Raw genomic sequence first — 17205 nt, forward strand, 5'->3', positions numbered from 1 at the left:
AATATGGGTCCAGGAAATTCCTTTATTACCTTTGAACGTTGGAAAACCATGGGATGAAAGGAATATTGGAATCTGCCAACATTAATGAACTCAAGGATTGGGCTAAATAGAGACCAGGAAGAATTTCTTCTGTCAGGACAGACAAATTTTTAATCAGGAAGGAAATCAAGGATTATGGGGAAAAGACATGAAAGTGGAGTTGAGGATTATCAGATCAGCCACGATCTCATTGAACATAGAAACAAAGAACAGGAGTAGACCATTCAGCCCATCGAACCTGCACCCCCTGTCAATAAGGTCATGACCGGCCTGGTTTGACCTCAACTCTGCATTCCTGCGTATCCCCCAATATGGAGAAGTTGCTGGAGGAGATTCTGCAGAACAGGATTTGGAAAGGCAAGGACTGATTAGGGATGTTCACCATGGCTTTGTGCATGGGAAATCATGTCTCACAAACTTGTTTGGATTTTTTGGAGAGGTGACAAGGATAATTTATTAAGTCAGAGCAGTGGACATTGTCTATATGGAATTCAACAAGGCATTCGACGTGGTTGTTCTGCATGGTAAACTGGTTAGTAAGGTTGGATCTCATGGGATACAGAGGGAGCTAGCCAACTGTATGCAAAATTGACTTGAAGTAGGAGACAGAAGGTGATGGTGGAGGGTTGCTTTTAGGAGTCGTGACCTATGATAAGCAATGTGCCACACGGATTAATGCTTGGTCCATTTCTTTCTGTCGTCCCATAAATGATTTGGGTTTGAATATAGGAGGCATGGTTAGTAAGTTTGCAGATGACAGCAAAATAGGTGGCGTAATGATTGGTGAAGAAAATTACCTCAAAGTATAATGGGACCTTGATCAGATGGGCCAATGGGCCAAAGTGTGAGAGATGGAGTTTAATTTAGATAAATATGAGGTCTTGCATTTTGATAAGACAAACCAGAGCAGGACTTACGCAATTCATAGAGTTGTACAACACAGAAACAGACCCTTTGGTCCAACTTGTCCATGCCAACCACCTGGGGTGGCACGGTGGCACAGTGGTTAGCACTGCTGTCTCACAGCGCCTGAGACCCGGGTTCAATTCCCGACTCAGGCGACTGACTGTGTGGAGTTTGCACGTTCTCCCCGTGTCTGCGTGGGTTTCCTCCGGGTGCTCCGGTTTCCTCCCAGCAGTCCAAAGATGTGCGGGTCAGGTGAATTGGCCATGCTAAATTGCCCGTACCATTAGGTAATGGGGTAAATGTAGGGGTATGGGTGGGTTTCGCTTCGGCGGGTCGGTGCGGACTTGTTGGGCCGAAGGGCCTGTTTCCACACTGTAAAGTAATCTAATCTAAAAAAAATATCCTGAACTGATCTCGTCCCATTTGCCAGCGTTTGGCACATATCCCTCCAAACCCTTCCTATTCATATACCCATCCAGATGCCTTTTAAATGTTGTCATTGTACCTGCCTTCATCACTTCCACTGGCAACTCGCTTCACGCACCCCCGCGTCTGTATGGGTCTGATTGTTCTAAACTCCACAGGATATCGGGCTAACCTCTCTAGGCTTTCCTTACAGGGGAACCTGCTCATTCCAGTTCTGAGTCTCATAAATCTTCCCAGAACTACTTCCAGTGCATTGATGTCCTTCCATAAGAACAGTGACCGGTACTGGGGTCATTCTGGGTTTACGTAGCTTGGATGGCTGGTTTGCGCTGCAGACTGAAGTCAGCAGCGTGGGTTCAATTCTTAATACTGGCTGAGGCTACCATGAAGGGCTCTCCTTCTCAATCTCTCCCCTGACCTGAGACATGGTGACCCACAGGTTAAACCACACAGCTTCCCACCTTTGCCAGCCCCTCCCCAGACGTCTCGCCCTGTCTAATGAGAGAGTGGGATTGTAGCAGCTTTACGCACAGTACTCCAGTCACTGCATCATCGGTGAATTGGATAACGGAGCAGACTGGATGGGCTGATAGGCAAAGACATCGGGGCATCAGCAGTCAGCGCCTGAGGTTGGTGAAGTCAGTGTTGAGAGCTGGAGGCTGTCTGACTGCAACGATTCGGAGTGCTGCTAAGTGGAGATGGAGATGCAAAGGGCCCCTTGCTTCCGATGCCAGCCAGGATTCTACAAACAGGATGTTGCCTAGGCAACTGTGTTGGAGAGAGAGTGGGAGGGAGGGGAGAGGGAGGAGGGGGATGGGGGGGGCGGGTAGAGAGAGAGAGAAGGGAGAGGGAAAAGAGGTGGGAGAGAGAGAGGAGGGGAGAGGAAGGAGGGAGGAGGCAGAGAGGGTGGGAGAAGGAGGAGGTAGGGAGAGAGAGAGGAGAGATGACAGAGGGGGTGGAGGAAAGGAGGGGGTGGGGAGAGGGAGGGTATAGAAAGGAAGGAATGGGGAGGGAGAGGATAGCAGGTGAGAGGAAGGAGCAGTGGGAGAAGGGGGAGAGGGAGCAGATAGGAAGGAAGAAGAAAGAAGGGGTGGGGGAATGTAGGGGAGGGGAGAGGGAGGAGGGTGGGGGAAGGAGGGGAGGAAGGACGGGGTGGGGAGAGGGAGGGAAGGAAGGAGGGGGTGGGAAGAGGGAGAGGATGGGAGAAGAGATGAAGGGTGGGGTGGGGAGAAGGAGGAGAGAAAGGAGGGGGTGGGGAGAAGGAGGGGAGAGGAAGGAGGGGGTGGGCAGAGGAAGGGGAGAGGAAGGAGGGGGTGGGGAGAAGGAGGAGGGGGTGGGGAGAAGGAGGAGGGGGTGGGGAGAGGGAGGGGAGAGGAAGGAGGGGGTGGGGAGAGGGAGGGGAGAGGAAGGAGGGGGTGGGGAGAAGGAGGAGGGGGTGGGGAGAGGGAGTGGAGAGGAAAGATGAGGTAGGGAGGAGGAGGGGAAAGGAAGGAGGGGGTGGGATAGAGGGTATAAATGAGCAGCCTCCTGTCTCTGTGTCAGGGAGCTCAGCCTGGGTGGTATTGGCCAACCCTGTCGCCATGGAGGCAGCCAGAGAGGAGCAGGGGGGCTGTGCCCTGCTAAATGCCATCTCCAAGGGGCAGGTACACTTGGCTCGCTTCTTGCTGGAGGCGGTGGACGGGAGTCTGCTGGAGACCCGGGACCAGGAGGCTCGGACCCCGCTCATGTACTCGGTGTTACTGCCGGCTCCCGCCGCCCGGGCTCGCTTCATGCGGCTGCTGCTGGAGCGGGGAGCCCGGGTGGATAGCAGCGAGCGGACGGGCCGCACGGCCCTCAGCCTGGCCTGTGAACTCGGTCTGGTGGACGCGGTGAAGCTGTTGGTGCAGAGCAGCGCTGACCCGGAGCTGGCTGACCATCGCGGGAACACTCCGCTGATGTACGCCGCCGCCTCCGGCCACAGGGACGTGGTCATCTTCCTCCTCCGGGCCTTCAAACGCCTGGGGCTCGACATCGAGCGGCCCAACCGGGCGGGACTCTCCGCCGGCCAAGTGGCCAGGCTCCTGGGCCATCGCGACTGTGCCCTAGCGCTAGAGGCAGCGGCCAGGACAGGGCGGGAGAGAGGCCATCTACCCCCTGACCAGCCCGCTGGTCACTCCATTGGTCAGTCCCTTGGTCACTCCACTGCTCAGTCCCTTGGTCAGTCCCCTGGTCACTCCCTTGGTCATTACCTTGATCACTCCACTGGTCAGTCCCCTGGTCACTCCTCTGGTCAGTCCCTTGGTCAGTCCCCTGGTCACTCCCATAGTCATTCCCCTGGTGACTCCCTTGGTCACTCCCCTGGCCATTACCTTGGTCACTCCCCTGATCATTACCTTGGTCACTCCACTGGTCACTCCTCAGGTCACTCTGGTCATTTCCCTGGTCACTCCGTCGTTCACTCCTCGGGCCACCCCCTTGGTGACTCTCTTGATCATCTCCTTGCTTACTCTGGTGACTCTATCAGTCAGTCCCTTGGTCCCTCCTCTGGTCATTCCCTCAGTCAGTCCCCTGGTCACTCCAGGACTCCCTTCCCCTTGGGCATGGACGAAGCGGCTCCTTTCAGCAGTGGCCCGGATGCCATGGTCTCCATCGATGAGGAAGGGGGTCAGGATGAAGATGAGGACCCGGCGAGGGAGCGCCTCTTGTCCCAGTGCTCCCGGCCTCGGCTCTGCTCCCTCGGCCTCCAGGATGGCAGCGACCCCTGCACCAGCCTCCTGCCTCCTCTCAGCAGCTTCTCGGAGATCTGCACTCTCAGGACAACCACCCCGTACTCCCCACGGCCGGCCAAGAATGAAGCCACTACCCAGAGGCAGTGGGAATCGGTGTGGACCAAGATCATCCCAGGAGGGTCAGCTTCCACTGAGAGGGGCTCCGGACCTTCCCAGCGCAGGGACTCCTGGCGCCTGGCCAGTTACTTCCAGAAGAGGTGCAGCCTCCCCACCAGCACCCTGTGTCCCTGTCCCCCAGCCTTCAGCAAAGGCAAGGATGTGCCCAGTACCCGCTTCGGCACCTTCACCACCCTGGGCAGCAGACTCTTGCGACACTTCACCGTCCCCAGTTTCACCCAGAGCAGCGGGCGCCGGGGCAGTACCACTTGGGAGACTGCCCTCAGGATGCCCCGATCTGAGACTTTCCCCATCGGAAAGGATCACCCGCAGATCTCCAACATGCCCAGCATCGACAGCGTCAGTGGAGTCCAGTGTGAGTTCCCAATCTTAAACCAATCCTCCTAAGTTAGGGGGGCTGAAACAAAGCCGAAGAACTGGCCCCCCGCAGTGTCCAGGGATGTGGCCTTGGGAAATACCCCACGCGGAGAACGGGGGTCTGCGTGGGATGTTCTTGGGAGGGTCAGTGCAGCCTCAAGGGGCCGAATGGCCTGCTCCTACACTGTGGAGATTCTGTAACACTGAGGGAGAACAGACATCCCGGGAGATTGTGAGCTCAACCGCGGGGGAAGAGGGCGCAACAGAATTCCTCTGGGCGTTAGATGGAGAGAAACGCTTGGCTTTTATGTTCTCCCGGGTGTGCCAAGGGGAGTGCAACAGCCAGGGACTATCTGAGCACTGGGTGTGACTATAGCAAAGACTCCCAAGTGTTTACCCTTTAACCAGATTTAAGCTGTAGTTGCATCGCTGTTTATTGGGGCTGTTGAAACGCAGAAGACCGTTTAAGCCAACGTGCCTGGCACTAAGCTCCTTGGCAGAGATTTCCAATCTCTTCCATCCCCAAGCGCCGGAGTTTATTTGACATACCTTTCTGTATTTGTCCGACTCCTTCAACTCAACAAACTTTCCGCCTTCGATCGTGACGCGTGTATCCATTAGAGTAACGGTGTTATCCACGGACGGTCTTGGTGCAGACATGCACCAGGAGTTAGAACTGGCTGCATGGTGTTGTGTCTCTGCACAGTCTCCTCAGAGACTGTGGCCTTAAAACCGGACCAAGGAGTGGACCGCAGTGCCGGCGTTCATAACGACATTGTGCCTTTTCCTCAGTACTCGGTAACGCTTTACACCTTGTGTCGTTACAGCTTTCCCTCCGCTTGTGCGAACGATCTGAATGTCAATTAAATTGCTCTCATGTTAACCTTATAACGGGTGGGATACAGTTATTGATGGGGGTTAAAGGTAACGCTGAGATGAAGCCAATGCTGAGATAAAGTTACTGCCTGTGCTGTCTTTACTCCGAAAGCTGGTACTTTCAAATAAACCTGTTGGACTATAACTTGGTGTGGTGTGATTTTTAACTTTGATAAAGTGAGGACTGCAGAGTCAGAGCGGGAAAGTGTGGTGCTGGAAAAGCACAGCAGGTCAGGCAGCGTCCAAGCAGCAGGAGAGTCGATGTTTAGGCCATACACCCCACATTCCTAATGAAGGGCTTATGTCCGAATGTCCATTCTCCTGCTCCTCGGACCTGCTGCGCTTTTCCAGCGCCACCCTTTTCGACTTTGATTTTTAACTTCGTCCACCCCAGTCCAACGCCGGCACCTCCACCTCACGGTCTTTACCTTAAGATCACTCGATTTTGAGACGTTTTAATAACTGGTTCCTGGGGTCGATTCCCGCCTGTCTGTGTGGAGTTTGCACATTTCCCCCCGTGTCTGCGTGAGTTTCCTCCGGGTGCTCCGGTTTCCTCCCACAGTCCAAAGATGTGCAGGTCAGGTGAACTGGCCATGACAAATTGCCCGTCGTGTGTCAGAAATATAGGGTAGGGGAATGGGTTTGGGTAGGATTCTCTTCAGAGGAGCGATCTGGCCTTGTTGGGCCGAAGGGCCTATTTCAACACTGTACAGAATCTAATCTAATCTAAATTTCTTTTGTAAAAAATATGCCATAGAGTCATCCCGCACGGAAATAGATACTTCGGTCCAAATCCAAGTTTCCCAAATTAAACTAGCTGTATTTCCTGAGTTGGGCCCATATCCCTATAAACCTTCTCTATTTGTGTGCCTGTTGAAATGTCTTTTAAACGTTCTAATTAAATGTTTAAATGTTCTAACTGTATTTGCATCTATCACTTCCTCAGTTTATTCCATAAACGCATCACCCTCTTGTGTGAAAACGTGCCCCTCAGGACCCTTCCAAATCTTTCTCTTCTCACCTTAAAAATGTGTCCTCTAGTTTTTGACTCCCTCAGGAAAAAGACCTCTAGTGTTGACCTTATCTATGCCCCGCGTGGTTTTACAAACCTCTGCAGAGGTCACCACTCATCCTCAGACTCTGCATTGCAAAAATTCAAAGACAACTCAAAATCCTGGGTACCAGCAAGTCCTCAAACTACACATGTTGTTAATTGTGTTGTCTATTGCAGCTTTTTGGGGATTGGCGGCTGGTGTTGGGAGGCGATACAATTTTAAAAGAAAAAAAACTTACTTTTTTTTACACGTAGGGTAATGCACTTTTCGGATGAACTTAGAGTCATAGGGATGTAGACATGGAAACAGACATTTCGGTCCAACTCGTCCACGCCGACCCGATGTCCCAAATTAATCTAGTCCCATTTGCAAACAGTTGGCCCATATCCCTCCAAACCCTTCCTATTCATGTACCCATCCAGATGCCTTTTAGATGTTGTAATTGTACCAGCCTCCACCACTTCCTCTGACAGCTCATTCCATACACCCTCTGTGTGAAAAAGTTGTCCCTTTGCCTAAACCTAAACCCAAAATCTATGCCCTCTAGTTCTGGGCTCCCTACACCAGTGAAAATACCTTGACTATTTACCCAATTCATGTTCACCATGATTTTATAAACCTCTATAAGGGCACCCCTCATCCTCTGATGCTCCATGGAAAACAGCTCCAGCCTATTCGGCCTCTCCCTATAGCACAAGTCGTCCAACCCTGGCAACATCCTTATAAATCTTTTCTGAACTGTTTTAAGTTTCACAACATTCTTCATATAGGAAGGAGACCAGAATCACACACAGTATTCCAAAGTAGCCGAACCAATGTCCTGTACACCACAACATGACCTCCCAACTCCTATATTCAATGCTCCTACCAATAAAGGAAAGCATACCAAATGCTCTCCTCACTATCCTATCTACCTGCGACTTTACTTTTAAGGAACTATGAATCTGCAATCCAAGGTCTCTTTGTTCAGCAACACTCCCCAGAATCTTGCCTGTTTTGATTTGCCTTCACAAAATGCAGCACCTCACATTTATCTAAATTAAACACCATCTGCCACTCCTCAGCCCATCGGCCCTCCTGAGGGAGTGAAAGATGTGAGTACAGTTGCAATGTTTAAAAGTCATTTGGATAAGTACATGAATAGAAGGGTTTGGAGGGATATCGGCCAGGAGCAGACAGGTGGGACTATTCTAGTTTGGGATTATGGTCAGCATGGACTGGTTGGGCAGAAGGGTCTGTTTCTGTACAGGGGAACAGTCATATACCTCTATGACTCTAATTGTACAAGTTCATCTTTTTTTCAAAAGAAGATTTGTTGGGTGACTGATTTATACAATATTTTCTATGTGAATCTACGTATACGCATCTGTATTTGTAAACTTGTGAGAGGTTGGTTGGATCAAAAATAATCATCTTTATAACCAATAAAGATCACGGTTTCTCTAGTGGACGCCTGATTCAACTTTACATCTCCCAAGTGAGGAAGCGTCCTCTGCAGGTCCCTGTTAAAGGTTCGGAGATTTTACATGTTTGGTAATTGGAATTAATGGCACAGATTTTTGTTTAATGAGGCGCTTTTCTACAGATCTATTCTTGGGGTTTGGGTGAAGTCGTGTCATTTAGATTTATTTCCCAAGAATGAATCTCCGTGAGTCGTGACACCTCTGGAGGTGTCTGATGTATTCTATGGGTTTGTTGCCAACTCAGGCAGGAGTCCGCAGGCGATGTGTAGGTGCTGCTCCGCTCATTTCAAGAGAAGCAGAGCTCAAAGAACACAGCTCCGCCATCCCGCAGAGCTCCGCCACAGAGCCCTGACAGTACAGCTCCGCCACAGAGCCCTGACAGTACAGCTCCGCCAAAGAGCGCGGTGAGAACAGCTCCATCGCAGAATGCAGCTCCGCCACAGAGCCCAGTGAGTACAGCTCCGCCACAGAGCCCAGTGAGTTCAGCTCCGCCATAGAACCCAGTGAGTTCAGCTCCGCCACAGAGCTCAGTGAGTTCAGCTTCGCCATAGAACCCAGTGAGTACAGCTCCACCACAGAGCCCAGTGAGTTCAGCTCCGCCATAGAGCCCACTGAGTTCAGCTCCGCCACAGAGCCCACTGAGTTCAGCTCCACCATAGAGCCCAGTGAGTTCAGCTCCGCCACAGAGCCCAGTGAGTTCAGCTCCGCCAGAGAGCCCAGTGAGTTCAGCTCCACCACAGAGCCCAGTGAGTTCAGCTCCGCCATAGAACCCTCTGAGTACAGCTCCACCACAGAGCCCAGTGAGTTCAGCTCCGCCATAGAACCCAGTGAGTACAGCTCCACCACAGAGCGCAGTGAGTTCAGCTCCGCCAGAGAGCCCTCTGAGTACAGCTCCACCACAGAGCCCAGTGAGTTCAGCTCCGCCACAGAGCCCAGTGAGTTCAGCTCCACCACAGAGCCCAGTGAGTACAGCTCCACCACAGAGCCCTCTGAGTTCAGCTCCACCACAGAGCGCAGCTCCACCACAGAGCCCTCTGAGTTCAGCTCCACCACAGAGCGCAGCTCCGCCACAGAGCCCAGCGAGCTCAGCACGCTTTCAGGAAAGCCGCTGCCACAGAAGCTGAGGCGCTGCTCTCTGACAGTCACACTGCACCAAAGAATTCACTCTGGGATTCCTCAGCACTGCTCTGCGTATTTCAAACAGACAGAGAGAGGGAGAGAGAATCCATTCGACAGTCATCGCTGACCACGGAGGCAGCACAAAAAGCCCCAGTCCTGTCAGCCGGGGAGGGGGGTGGGGGGTTGGTGGGGGGTGAAGGGTTTTTTTTTGGTGGGGTGGGGGGAAATCTGAGCTGCTTCATTCCTGGGCAGGTTATCAGCCTGAGCTGCTGTGCGCCGGTCAAAGGGAACCGCTTACTCAGCAGTCCAGGTTCCCGATCTTCCAGTACAGTATGGAAACAAGCAAGAGGCATCATCCTCAGCTCAGCCCAGCACTGCATCTGCTCGCCTTCATCCTCAGTAAGTACAGTCTCTGGAGGCATGCTGCATTGAAGGGAGAGTGGGCTCCGGGAGGGGGGGGGGGGGGGGTGATAGTGGGGGCTGCAGATCTCAACAGCTACCCCAGCCCCAAAGCCAATGTGTGGACAATTATCTCTACACCCCCAGCCACCCCGATCGAATCTCTTTGAAATATCTTCCGAAAGCTGCCTAACGAAGCGTTTTCCGCAATTTTGCACGTTAACCCCTTGTGGGCCTGACAGCTTGTTATTTTTTTCTCTTCTAATGTCAGGAATCGCATTAAACAAGTTGCTGTAAATGTTTCTCTGGTGAATCCAACAAGAAGGAGCGGGACCTGAGAGGGATGCTCTGTTCAGAAAATTCACTGATAATTTCTTTTTCCCCTCCCTCAATTTTCATTGATTCGGACAAAGTACTGCATTCCTCAAACAGCCTCCTCCCGTCCTCGGAGCGTTCAGAATTCGTGGTTAGAGAGACAGTGAATTGTGTGGGGTTTTTTTTAATTTTATTTTTATTGAAGAAAATGACCAAAGAGAGAAACAAATGAGTGGGTGTTGGGGCAAATATTTGAAATAAGTTCTTCCGACCCTGGACCTGAGTTCACGGGATTGAACTGTTAAGACTAGCCGGGACATTTAAATACACCATTCCCCGGGTCCAATTCTATTGCAAACCCAATCTGTTCCCTGTTTTGAGTCCCCTAATGTTAATCTCCCTTTGCAACTTATTTTGTAACATGATATTGAGGAGGGGGGACAGTAACTGTTACCTTTTCTGCGACTGAGTTCATTTTAATTTATTTTCACATCACGGAGTTGCCTGTAAATGTTGAGGTAGAGAGAAAACCATCGAGCTTTTTTTTAAGCAAAAGATTACACCTTTGAGATGTGAGCTATATTGTCACTTTGCAGATGTCCTTCCTGGGGTCTGTGCGGAACAGGAGACGGAGAATCTCTCAGGACTTTCCACTGATCCTTACAAAGACATTTTTGTAGTTCGGGAGAACGGAACAACGTGTCTGATGGCAGAATTTGCAGCAAAATTTAACATCGCCTACGACGCAAGAGCTAGTAACTATGTAGACGTAAGACAACGTTCACACATAGCTCCCTCCTTGAAATTAACACGCGGAAAAAAAACCCTTCAACTTTTGCGGTCAAAACCAAATTGTTTTAAAATCTGTTGTATCTCTAACTGATTTAGTTCACCTTTTGCAACGAATTACTCGGCGCACACACGCCCACAACTTTTTTTTGATCTTTTTGGCCCTAGCTCATTACAGAACAAGCTGACATCTCGATTCCACGTGGAGCAGGCGTGAGGGGAAAATGCGGAAATAACGAATCTGAGCTGCAGATTTCTTGGCTGGACGACACCTACAGTTTTAAGCTGTTTTTTGTGAAGGTAAACTCAACCCTCCCTCCGGCGCGCTGGGAGGGATTAAAAAATCGAATATCTAAAACAATAACAACAAAAAGAAACTGCCTGAAACGCTGAGTGGGTATCTTCTGTCTCTGTAAGCAGCAAAGTTTTATCTAAAGCTGGGGAGAGATATCCAATTTGAAGTTGGTCCACACGAAGAGAGAAAAAGCAGAGAATCTGTGTGTGTGTGAGAGAGAGAGGGAGAGGGAAGGAGACAGTGTTATTGTTTAAGGGTCTGTAACCTTTCATCAAAAGTAGGAGGTGAATTAGTTTTGACCGAGAGACAAGGACAAAAGTAGACTTTGCATAAATGCTGAGCCCTCCAGAGTTAAAGATCACACAACACCAGGTTATAGTCCAACAGGTTCAATTGGAAGCACACTAGCTTTCGGAGCGACGCTCCTTCATCAGGTGATAGTGATCCAATCAATGCATACTGCCTGTGATCTCCAGCATTTTTTGTTTGCAGTTCTGACGGGACAGACTGGGTGACAGAAAAGATTTTAGAGCGGTGCTGGAAAAGCACAGCAGGTCAGGCAGCATCCGAGGAGCAGGAGAATCGACGTTTCGGGCAAAGACCCTTCACCAGGAATCCTGGGTGACAGAAAAGTTATGCCTCTCACCCCATTCCAGCGCCAAAAGCAAACACAGTTGGAAGCAAACGAAAGATGTACCGAGTTGCTGCAGGAAACAAGGGTCAAGGATCAAAGACAAATAGAACGCAAACAGAAATTGCTGGAGAAACCCAGCAGAGATAAAACAGAGTTAACGTTTCGAGTCCAGTGAGCCCTCCTTGGTTCTTAAGATGCTGAAAACGAGAGAGAAAAAACCCCGAAAGAACCCCGGATCAGAACCAAAAGCAGAAATTGTTGGAAAAGCTCAGCATGTCTGGTAGCGTCTGTGGAGAGAAATCAATGGTAAACGTTTGCGTTCTGAGGAAGGGTCACTGGACCCGAAACGTTAACTCCTGATTTCTCTCCGCACATGCAGCCAGATCTGCTGAGCTTTTCCAGCAATTTCTGCTTCTGTTTCTGCTGAAAACAATTTCTGTTCTTTGGGGTTTTTGTTTGTTTGAGATTTCCCGCCTCTTCAGTGTGTTTTCATTTTACTGCAATGGGAAGCAAATGGGAGTGTTGTGTTTGTAGGGGAATGGGTGAGGAATGTGACGTGGTTCACTGCCTGAAATTGTTAACTCTGCAAAACTGAAGGGCTTTTGCCCGAAACGTCGATTTCGCTGCACTTTGGATGCTGCCTGAACTGCTGTGCTCTTCCAGCACCACTGACCCAGAATCTGTCAACTGCTTGGTCTAGGGATGGTCCCCTGGTTCCCAGTTCTGATGAGCAAGTCGCAGATTTTGAAACGTTAACCACCCGCTCCCCCGACCCCACACAGACGCTGCCAAACGTGCGGAATATTTCCAGCACGTTCCTCTCGGATTTCCAGTATCGGTTGCATTCTGTATATCAGAGGTTGGCCGATCGCTGTTCTCTCTCTCGCCATCTCAAACATCAATAAGGGAGAGCTGAAAATGTGTTGCTGGAAAAGCGCAGCAGGTCAGGCAGCATCCAAGGAGCAGGAGATTCGACGTTTCGGGCATGAGCCCTTCATCAGGAACCTTCAGAGAAAAAAATAGCTCTGATCCCCAGCATCTGCAGTCCTCACTTTCTCCATCAATAAGGGAGACCCAAGTGTTAAAGACACTTGAAAATACGCCAGTCTCCAAGTGGGAAATCAGTTTGAGGTCAAGTTGTTGGGTTCTGTGGAACAGGCGGCGTCTTCGAAGAGTGTCATCTCTTTGGTTCCCATCTGATGATGGATTTTGTTCAACTTTTCAACAGGAAATCCGCAACGTTTCGACGAGGCAAGACAGTTACTGGAAGATCAGCAAGATGCAGTTCGTTTACGATTCGTCTGACACCGCTCACTTTAAGGACGCGGCCAATGGTAAGTTCTCCAGTGAGAATCCCGAACGGACTCGGCGCTACACCAATGCAAATCTCGCCCGAATCATTTTTTTCCCCTCCCCTGAGGTCACGCCTTCAGATGCGCGGTCTCGGCGAATCAAGCGAGACGATTTGGTCGTCAACAGTGGACGTTTTACTTTAAAAAATATACTTTATTCCTCTCTAAGCACATGCAAAGATTCTAAATCGGTTTTGGACAGATAAAGAAAAACAAAGCAAAACACTGAAATGCTGACGTTTCTCAGATTTTCCCTACAGTTGCAAAAAAAAGGAGCATTTTCTACTTTGATCGGAAATTGTTTCTGTTCACTTTGAGGCCCCGACAGGATCTGACACCTGAACGGGCCGGCGTTATATTTTGGCAGGAAGACCCGCGGGTGTGGGGTCACTGCAGTGTGGAGGGAGGTTACATGCTCCGGATGGTCCGGTTTTGTGTTTGTGATCTGAGCTGGATCCCGTTCTGCGTTTCCCAATATCCTCCCCCCAATGAAGTTAACCCCAGCCTCACCTTGCAGCGTTTTGGAAATCATTCATGGAACTATATAACCCAACATTTTTTTGGAAAGGAATCAAAGTTGTGACATTAATGCCGCCTTTTTGTGTTTGGAAATCTACGTTTAAGGGTGTTCGTTCTTTTTTTTCAATTTATTCGTTCGAGCCCGTAGGCTGGGCGCATATCTAACGCTAACCTCTAACCGCCCTGCAGGAGGCGGTGGCGAGCAGCTTTCGTCAACCGTTGCAGTTCTAGGGGAATTGATAGGTGCGTATGGCCAGGGAGAAATGCATAGTTAGACTGAAGTCACACTGACAGGGTGCACGGAGAGGGCTGGAGAAGATCGACAGGAACTGGAGAGACAGAGAGAGAAATAACTTAGGGTGGTACGGTGGCTCTCAGCACCAGGAACCCAGGTTCGATTCTAGCCTCAGGTGTCTGTGTAGAGTTTGCACATTCTCCCAGTGTCTGCATGGGTTTCCTCCCACCTTCCATAGATGTTCAAGTTAGGGGGAATTGGCTGTTCTAAACTGCCCGTAGTATTAGGTGCATTTGTCAGGGGTATATGTAGGGGAATGGGTCTGAGCGGATTGCTCTTCGGAGGGTCGGTATGGGCTTGTTGGGCCGAAAGGCCTGTTTCGATACTGAAAGGAATCTAATCTAATTTTGAGTCCTGCGATGAATTCTGTCTCTGTCTCAACGGACTTGCTGAGTTTCTCCAGCAAGTTCTGGATTTGTTTCAAATTTCTGGAGTCTGTTTAAGTGCGTCGGTGCATCTCAAGTATTGAGATTTTTCTTCGTCCTGATGTCCCCTGCTAGTGTTGCCCACACTCACTGCCGAGCTGCGGTTTGATCTTGGATTTGTGTATTTTGGACGGTCCAGTTTATCTCAGGTTGCATGCTCTCTGTCAGTTCTTTGCAGGAGCTCTGTTGCATTTTTATTTTTGGTTTGGTGTCTGAGCAAGGATTTTCTCTCTGCAGCCGGGAAGCACACCGCCACTTCTCGCCGTTTGTCCCTCTTCGTGACTCCTCTGGGCAAGTCTTACAAGTGTGAGGCGCAGGAGACCATCTCTGTCATCTCCAGTGACCACCAGAAGGTGGTGGCTATCCTGCTCTCTCAGATCCACATCCAACCGTTCGGTCTCAAGCGAGACTTCATCTTTAGCGAAGGTAGATAGGCGGGAGGCATTGTATTTTATTGTTTCTCTGCATGGGGTGCGAGGGGTGGCAGTTACGTGGATGGCTGGGAGATCACAACAAGCCAGGCAGCATCAGGAGGTGGAGAAATCGACGTTTCGGCTGCACCCCTTCTTCAAGAGCAAGGGAAACATTGATTTGAAACTAGAATTCAAGAAATTGAAGTGGGAAATAATTACATACTTTCTGACCCACGTTTTGTTATTGTATGTAGAATGACCCGAATACTATAACCAGTCTCAAGCCTCACAGTTACTGTTTTTGTTTCTTGAACTGATTTTTTTTGGTGAAAGAGTCTCTATCTTTGTAGTATTCACACTTCCATCCCCTCGTCTCTCCTCTGCAGCTTCCAAGTGTGTGGTGGATCAACAAGAACAGCTGGAAGAGACTCTGCCCCTTATACTGGGGCTGACCCTGGGACTCCTCATCGTGGTCATCCTGTCTGTCTATCACATCCACCACAAGCTGACGGCCCCCAGTCAAGTGCAGATCCCCAGGGACAGGTCGGAGTACAAACACATGTAACCAGAGACGATATAGAGCGGTACATATGTTCTGTGGAGAGCCACCGGGAGAGTTGTATGTGACGCTTTCAGAACCTCTATAGCACAAATATAAATAGCAATGACCTGAATTCTCGCTGTAAATATTTAAGCACGCTTCTTAATTTAAACAGTGAAATAGTATGTGGAATGCTCTAAAAAACTGGAGTCCCGCCACTGCCAATGAACAACCGACACATTTAAAGCGATTAAACTGATTGCAAAGATTACGGAATTAATGTAAATGCCAACTTGTATAGTATGTTGGAAACCTGCATCGCTGCAATTATGTTGAGCTCGGTTTGGGATCCTTTTTTTTGCTTAAAATGTACACGGGGCAAGGGGTCGGTGCATGAATTGGGGAAAATAAAGAACAAACACGAATTTGTACAAATTCTCAGCCGAGCTGTTTCGGGCTCAGTCCTGAACGCAAGAAATAAATCAGTCACTTTTAAAAGGAAATCTTCCGGCGTCCCTGTGGCTTGCTTTTCAATCTTGAGCTTGATTCGAGTCTTGTTTTTCTTTCAGGATGCACTCGGAGCAACACTGAGGTCAGGTCAAACAGAAGCAGTCACAATTTTTCATACCCGCTGTTTGAAAACCCATTGTCCTTTTCCGTATTTTTGTTTGGACATTTGATCAACCGAACGCAGGAAGTTTCAGCGATTTTTGGCGGAAACTCTCTCGGCAGGTCCCTGAAATCCAGCCGCTGTCAGGCAAAACGATTACCTCCCGAATGTGGGAGGAATACAACAGGGGCACTGCATTATTTCTGATTTTTTTTAAGGGGGTGGTGGAGGCTGATACAGTTACAACATTTAAAAGGCATCTGGATGGGTAGATGAATAGGAAGGTTTTAGAGGGATATGTGCCAAATGCTGGCAAATGGGATTACATTTATATAGAATATCTGGTCGGCGTGTTGAGTTGGACTGAAGGGTCCGCTTCTCTGCTGTACATCTCTATGACTCTATGAATGGGAGGAGTGTAAAGGATCCAAATGTACCTCAATTGTACATTAATTTGTATCCTGCAAATAATACAGGTCATCTCTCTAACATGCGTTGGGTGCCCTCCTCCAGAATGTCTCCTATCGCCTCGCTAGTCACGGAGCGCCCTTCCTCTTCGTTAGAAAGACAGACAGGGAGTTCATGCTTGCTTCTTTGTTACATGGAGGATTGAATGAAGAGGAACTTAATTCTTGGTGACAGTATCTTTCCAATTTGGGCTCATTTACTCCCCTCAGTTTACAATAGGGAGACGGAGTTGTGGCTCTTGTGTTGTGTTTACAAGTATAAAGACCTTGGAACATGTTTTCCTCGCTTTCCCACCTCCATCATTGAACTGCAGTCTGCTCTGGAGGAAGTGATGAGCAATGGAGCGAGTAAGGCTCGCTTCACAATACACCTGCAATTTTTTTTGTTTGAACTGATGCTTGAAAACAGTCATTGGGGCGTTCCAGTCGTATACTTTTTCCGATGTTCTGTATTCCAGTTATGGAATGGCTAATTCCTCTGGCAAAAAGACTGAGCTAAATCCACAAGAGTTGAGTACTCAGATTTAGTTGCTAAATCCTTTGCATATTTGAAGTACAGCAGGCCGGGTAAAATATGCTCCTTCGATAGTTAATTACATTCAAGGAAGGTTAGTGACTGGGAATTATCAGATTGTTGCCAATTTTGTCCTGTTTCCTCTCCCCAAGGGCAAACAGTCCATGTCACTGAAAGTTACTTTAATAAACCCGTTTGGACATATTATAACACACCTCTGGAGCAGGTGGGATTTGGGCAACACGATGGCTCAGTCGTTAGCACTGCTGACTCACAGCACCAAGGAAATCCGGTTCGATGCCACATTCGGGCGATTGTCTTGTGGGGGAAGATGCGCGGGTTTCCTCATACAATCCAAAACCGTGCAGTTTAGGTGAATTGCTCATAGTGTTCAGGGATGTGTAGGTTATGTGCATTCGTCAGGGGTAAAGGTCATGGGAACAGGTTTGGGTGGGATACTCTTGGACTTGTTGGGCCGAAGGGTCTATTTTCACACTGTGGGGATTCTATG

The 17205-nt window shown here is 49.5% G+C and overlaps 2 protein-coding genes across 2 annotated transcripts; both read left to right on the forward strand.

The window, feature by feature from the left end:
• Positions 1-2933: 2933 nt before the first annotated feature.
• On the forward strand, positions 2934-5619 carry LOC132819523 (mucin-1). Its single transcript, XM_060831079.1, has one exon. It carries the CDS (start codon positions 2952-2954, stop codon positions 4641-4643), a length of 1692 nt encoding a protein of 563 aa, XP_060687062.1. The 5' UTR covers positions 2934-2951; the 3' UTR covers positions 4644-5619.
• A 3735-nt stretch (positions 5620-9354) lies between these two features.
• Positions 9355-15600, forward strand: lamp5 (lysosomal associated membrane protein family member 5). The gene is made up of 6 exons (XM_060831080.1): positions 9355-9525; positions 10437-10609; positions 10798-10929; positions 12787-12892; positions 14387-14575; positions 14949-15600. Exons 1-6 carry the CDS (start codon positions 9459-9461, stop codon positions 15125-15127), a joined length of 846 nt encoding a protein of 281 aa, XP_060687063.1. The 5' UTR covers positions 9355-9458; the 3' UTR covers positions 15128-15600.
• The last annotated feature ends 1605 nt before the right edge of the window (positions 15601-17205 follow it).

This window comes from Hemiscyllium ocellatum, chromosome 10, assembly GCF_020745735.1.
Source record: "Hemiscyllium ocellatum isolate sHemOce1 chromosome 10, sHemOce1.pat.X.cur, whole genome shotgun sequence".
Lineage (NCBI taxonomy): Eukaryota > Metazoa > Chordata > Chondrichthyes > Orectolobiformes > Hemiscylliidae > Hemiscyllium > Hemiscyllium ocellatum.

Coding starts and splice junctions, on each gene's coding strand:
- LOC132819523 (XM_060831079.1), top strand. CDS start 2,952: ATGGAGGCAGCCAGAGAGGAGCAGGGGGGCTGTGCCCTGCTAAATGCC.
- lamp5 (XM_060831080.1), top strand. CDS start 9,459: ATGGAAACAAGCAAGAGGCATCATCCTCAGCTCAGCCCAGCACTGCAT. Junction 9,526..10,436: donor TCTGCTCGCCTTCATCCTCA/GTAAGTACAGTC, acceptor GTCACTTTGCAG/ATGTCCTTCCTGGGGTCTGT. Junction 12,893..14,386: donor CTTTAAGGACGCGGCCAATG/GTAAGTTCTCCA, acceptor TTCTCTCTGCAG/CCGGGAAGCACACCGCCACT.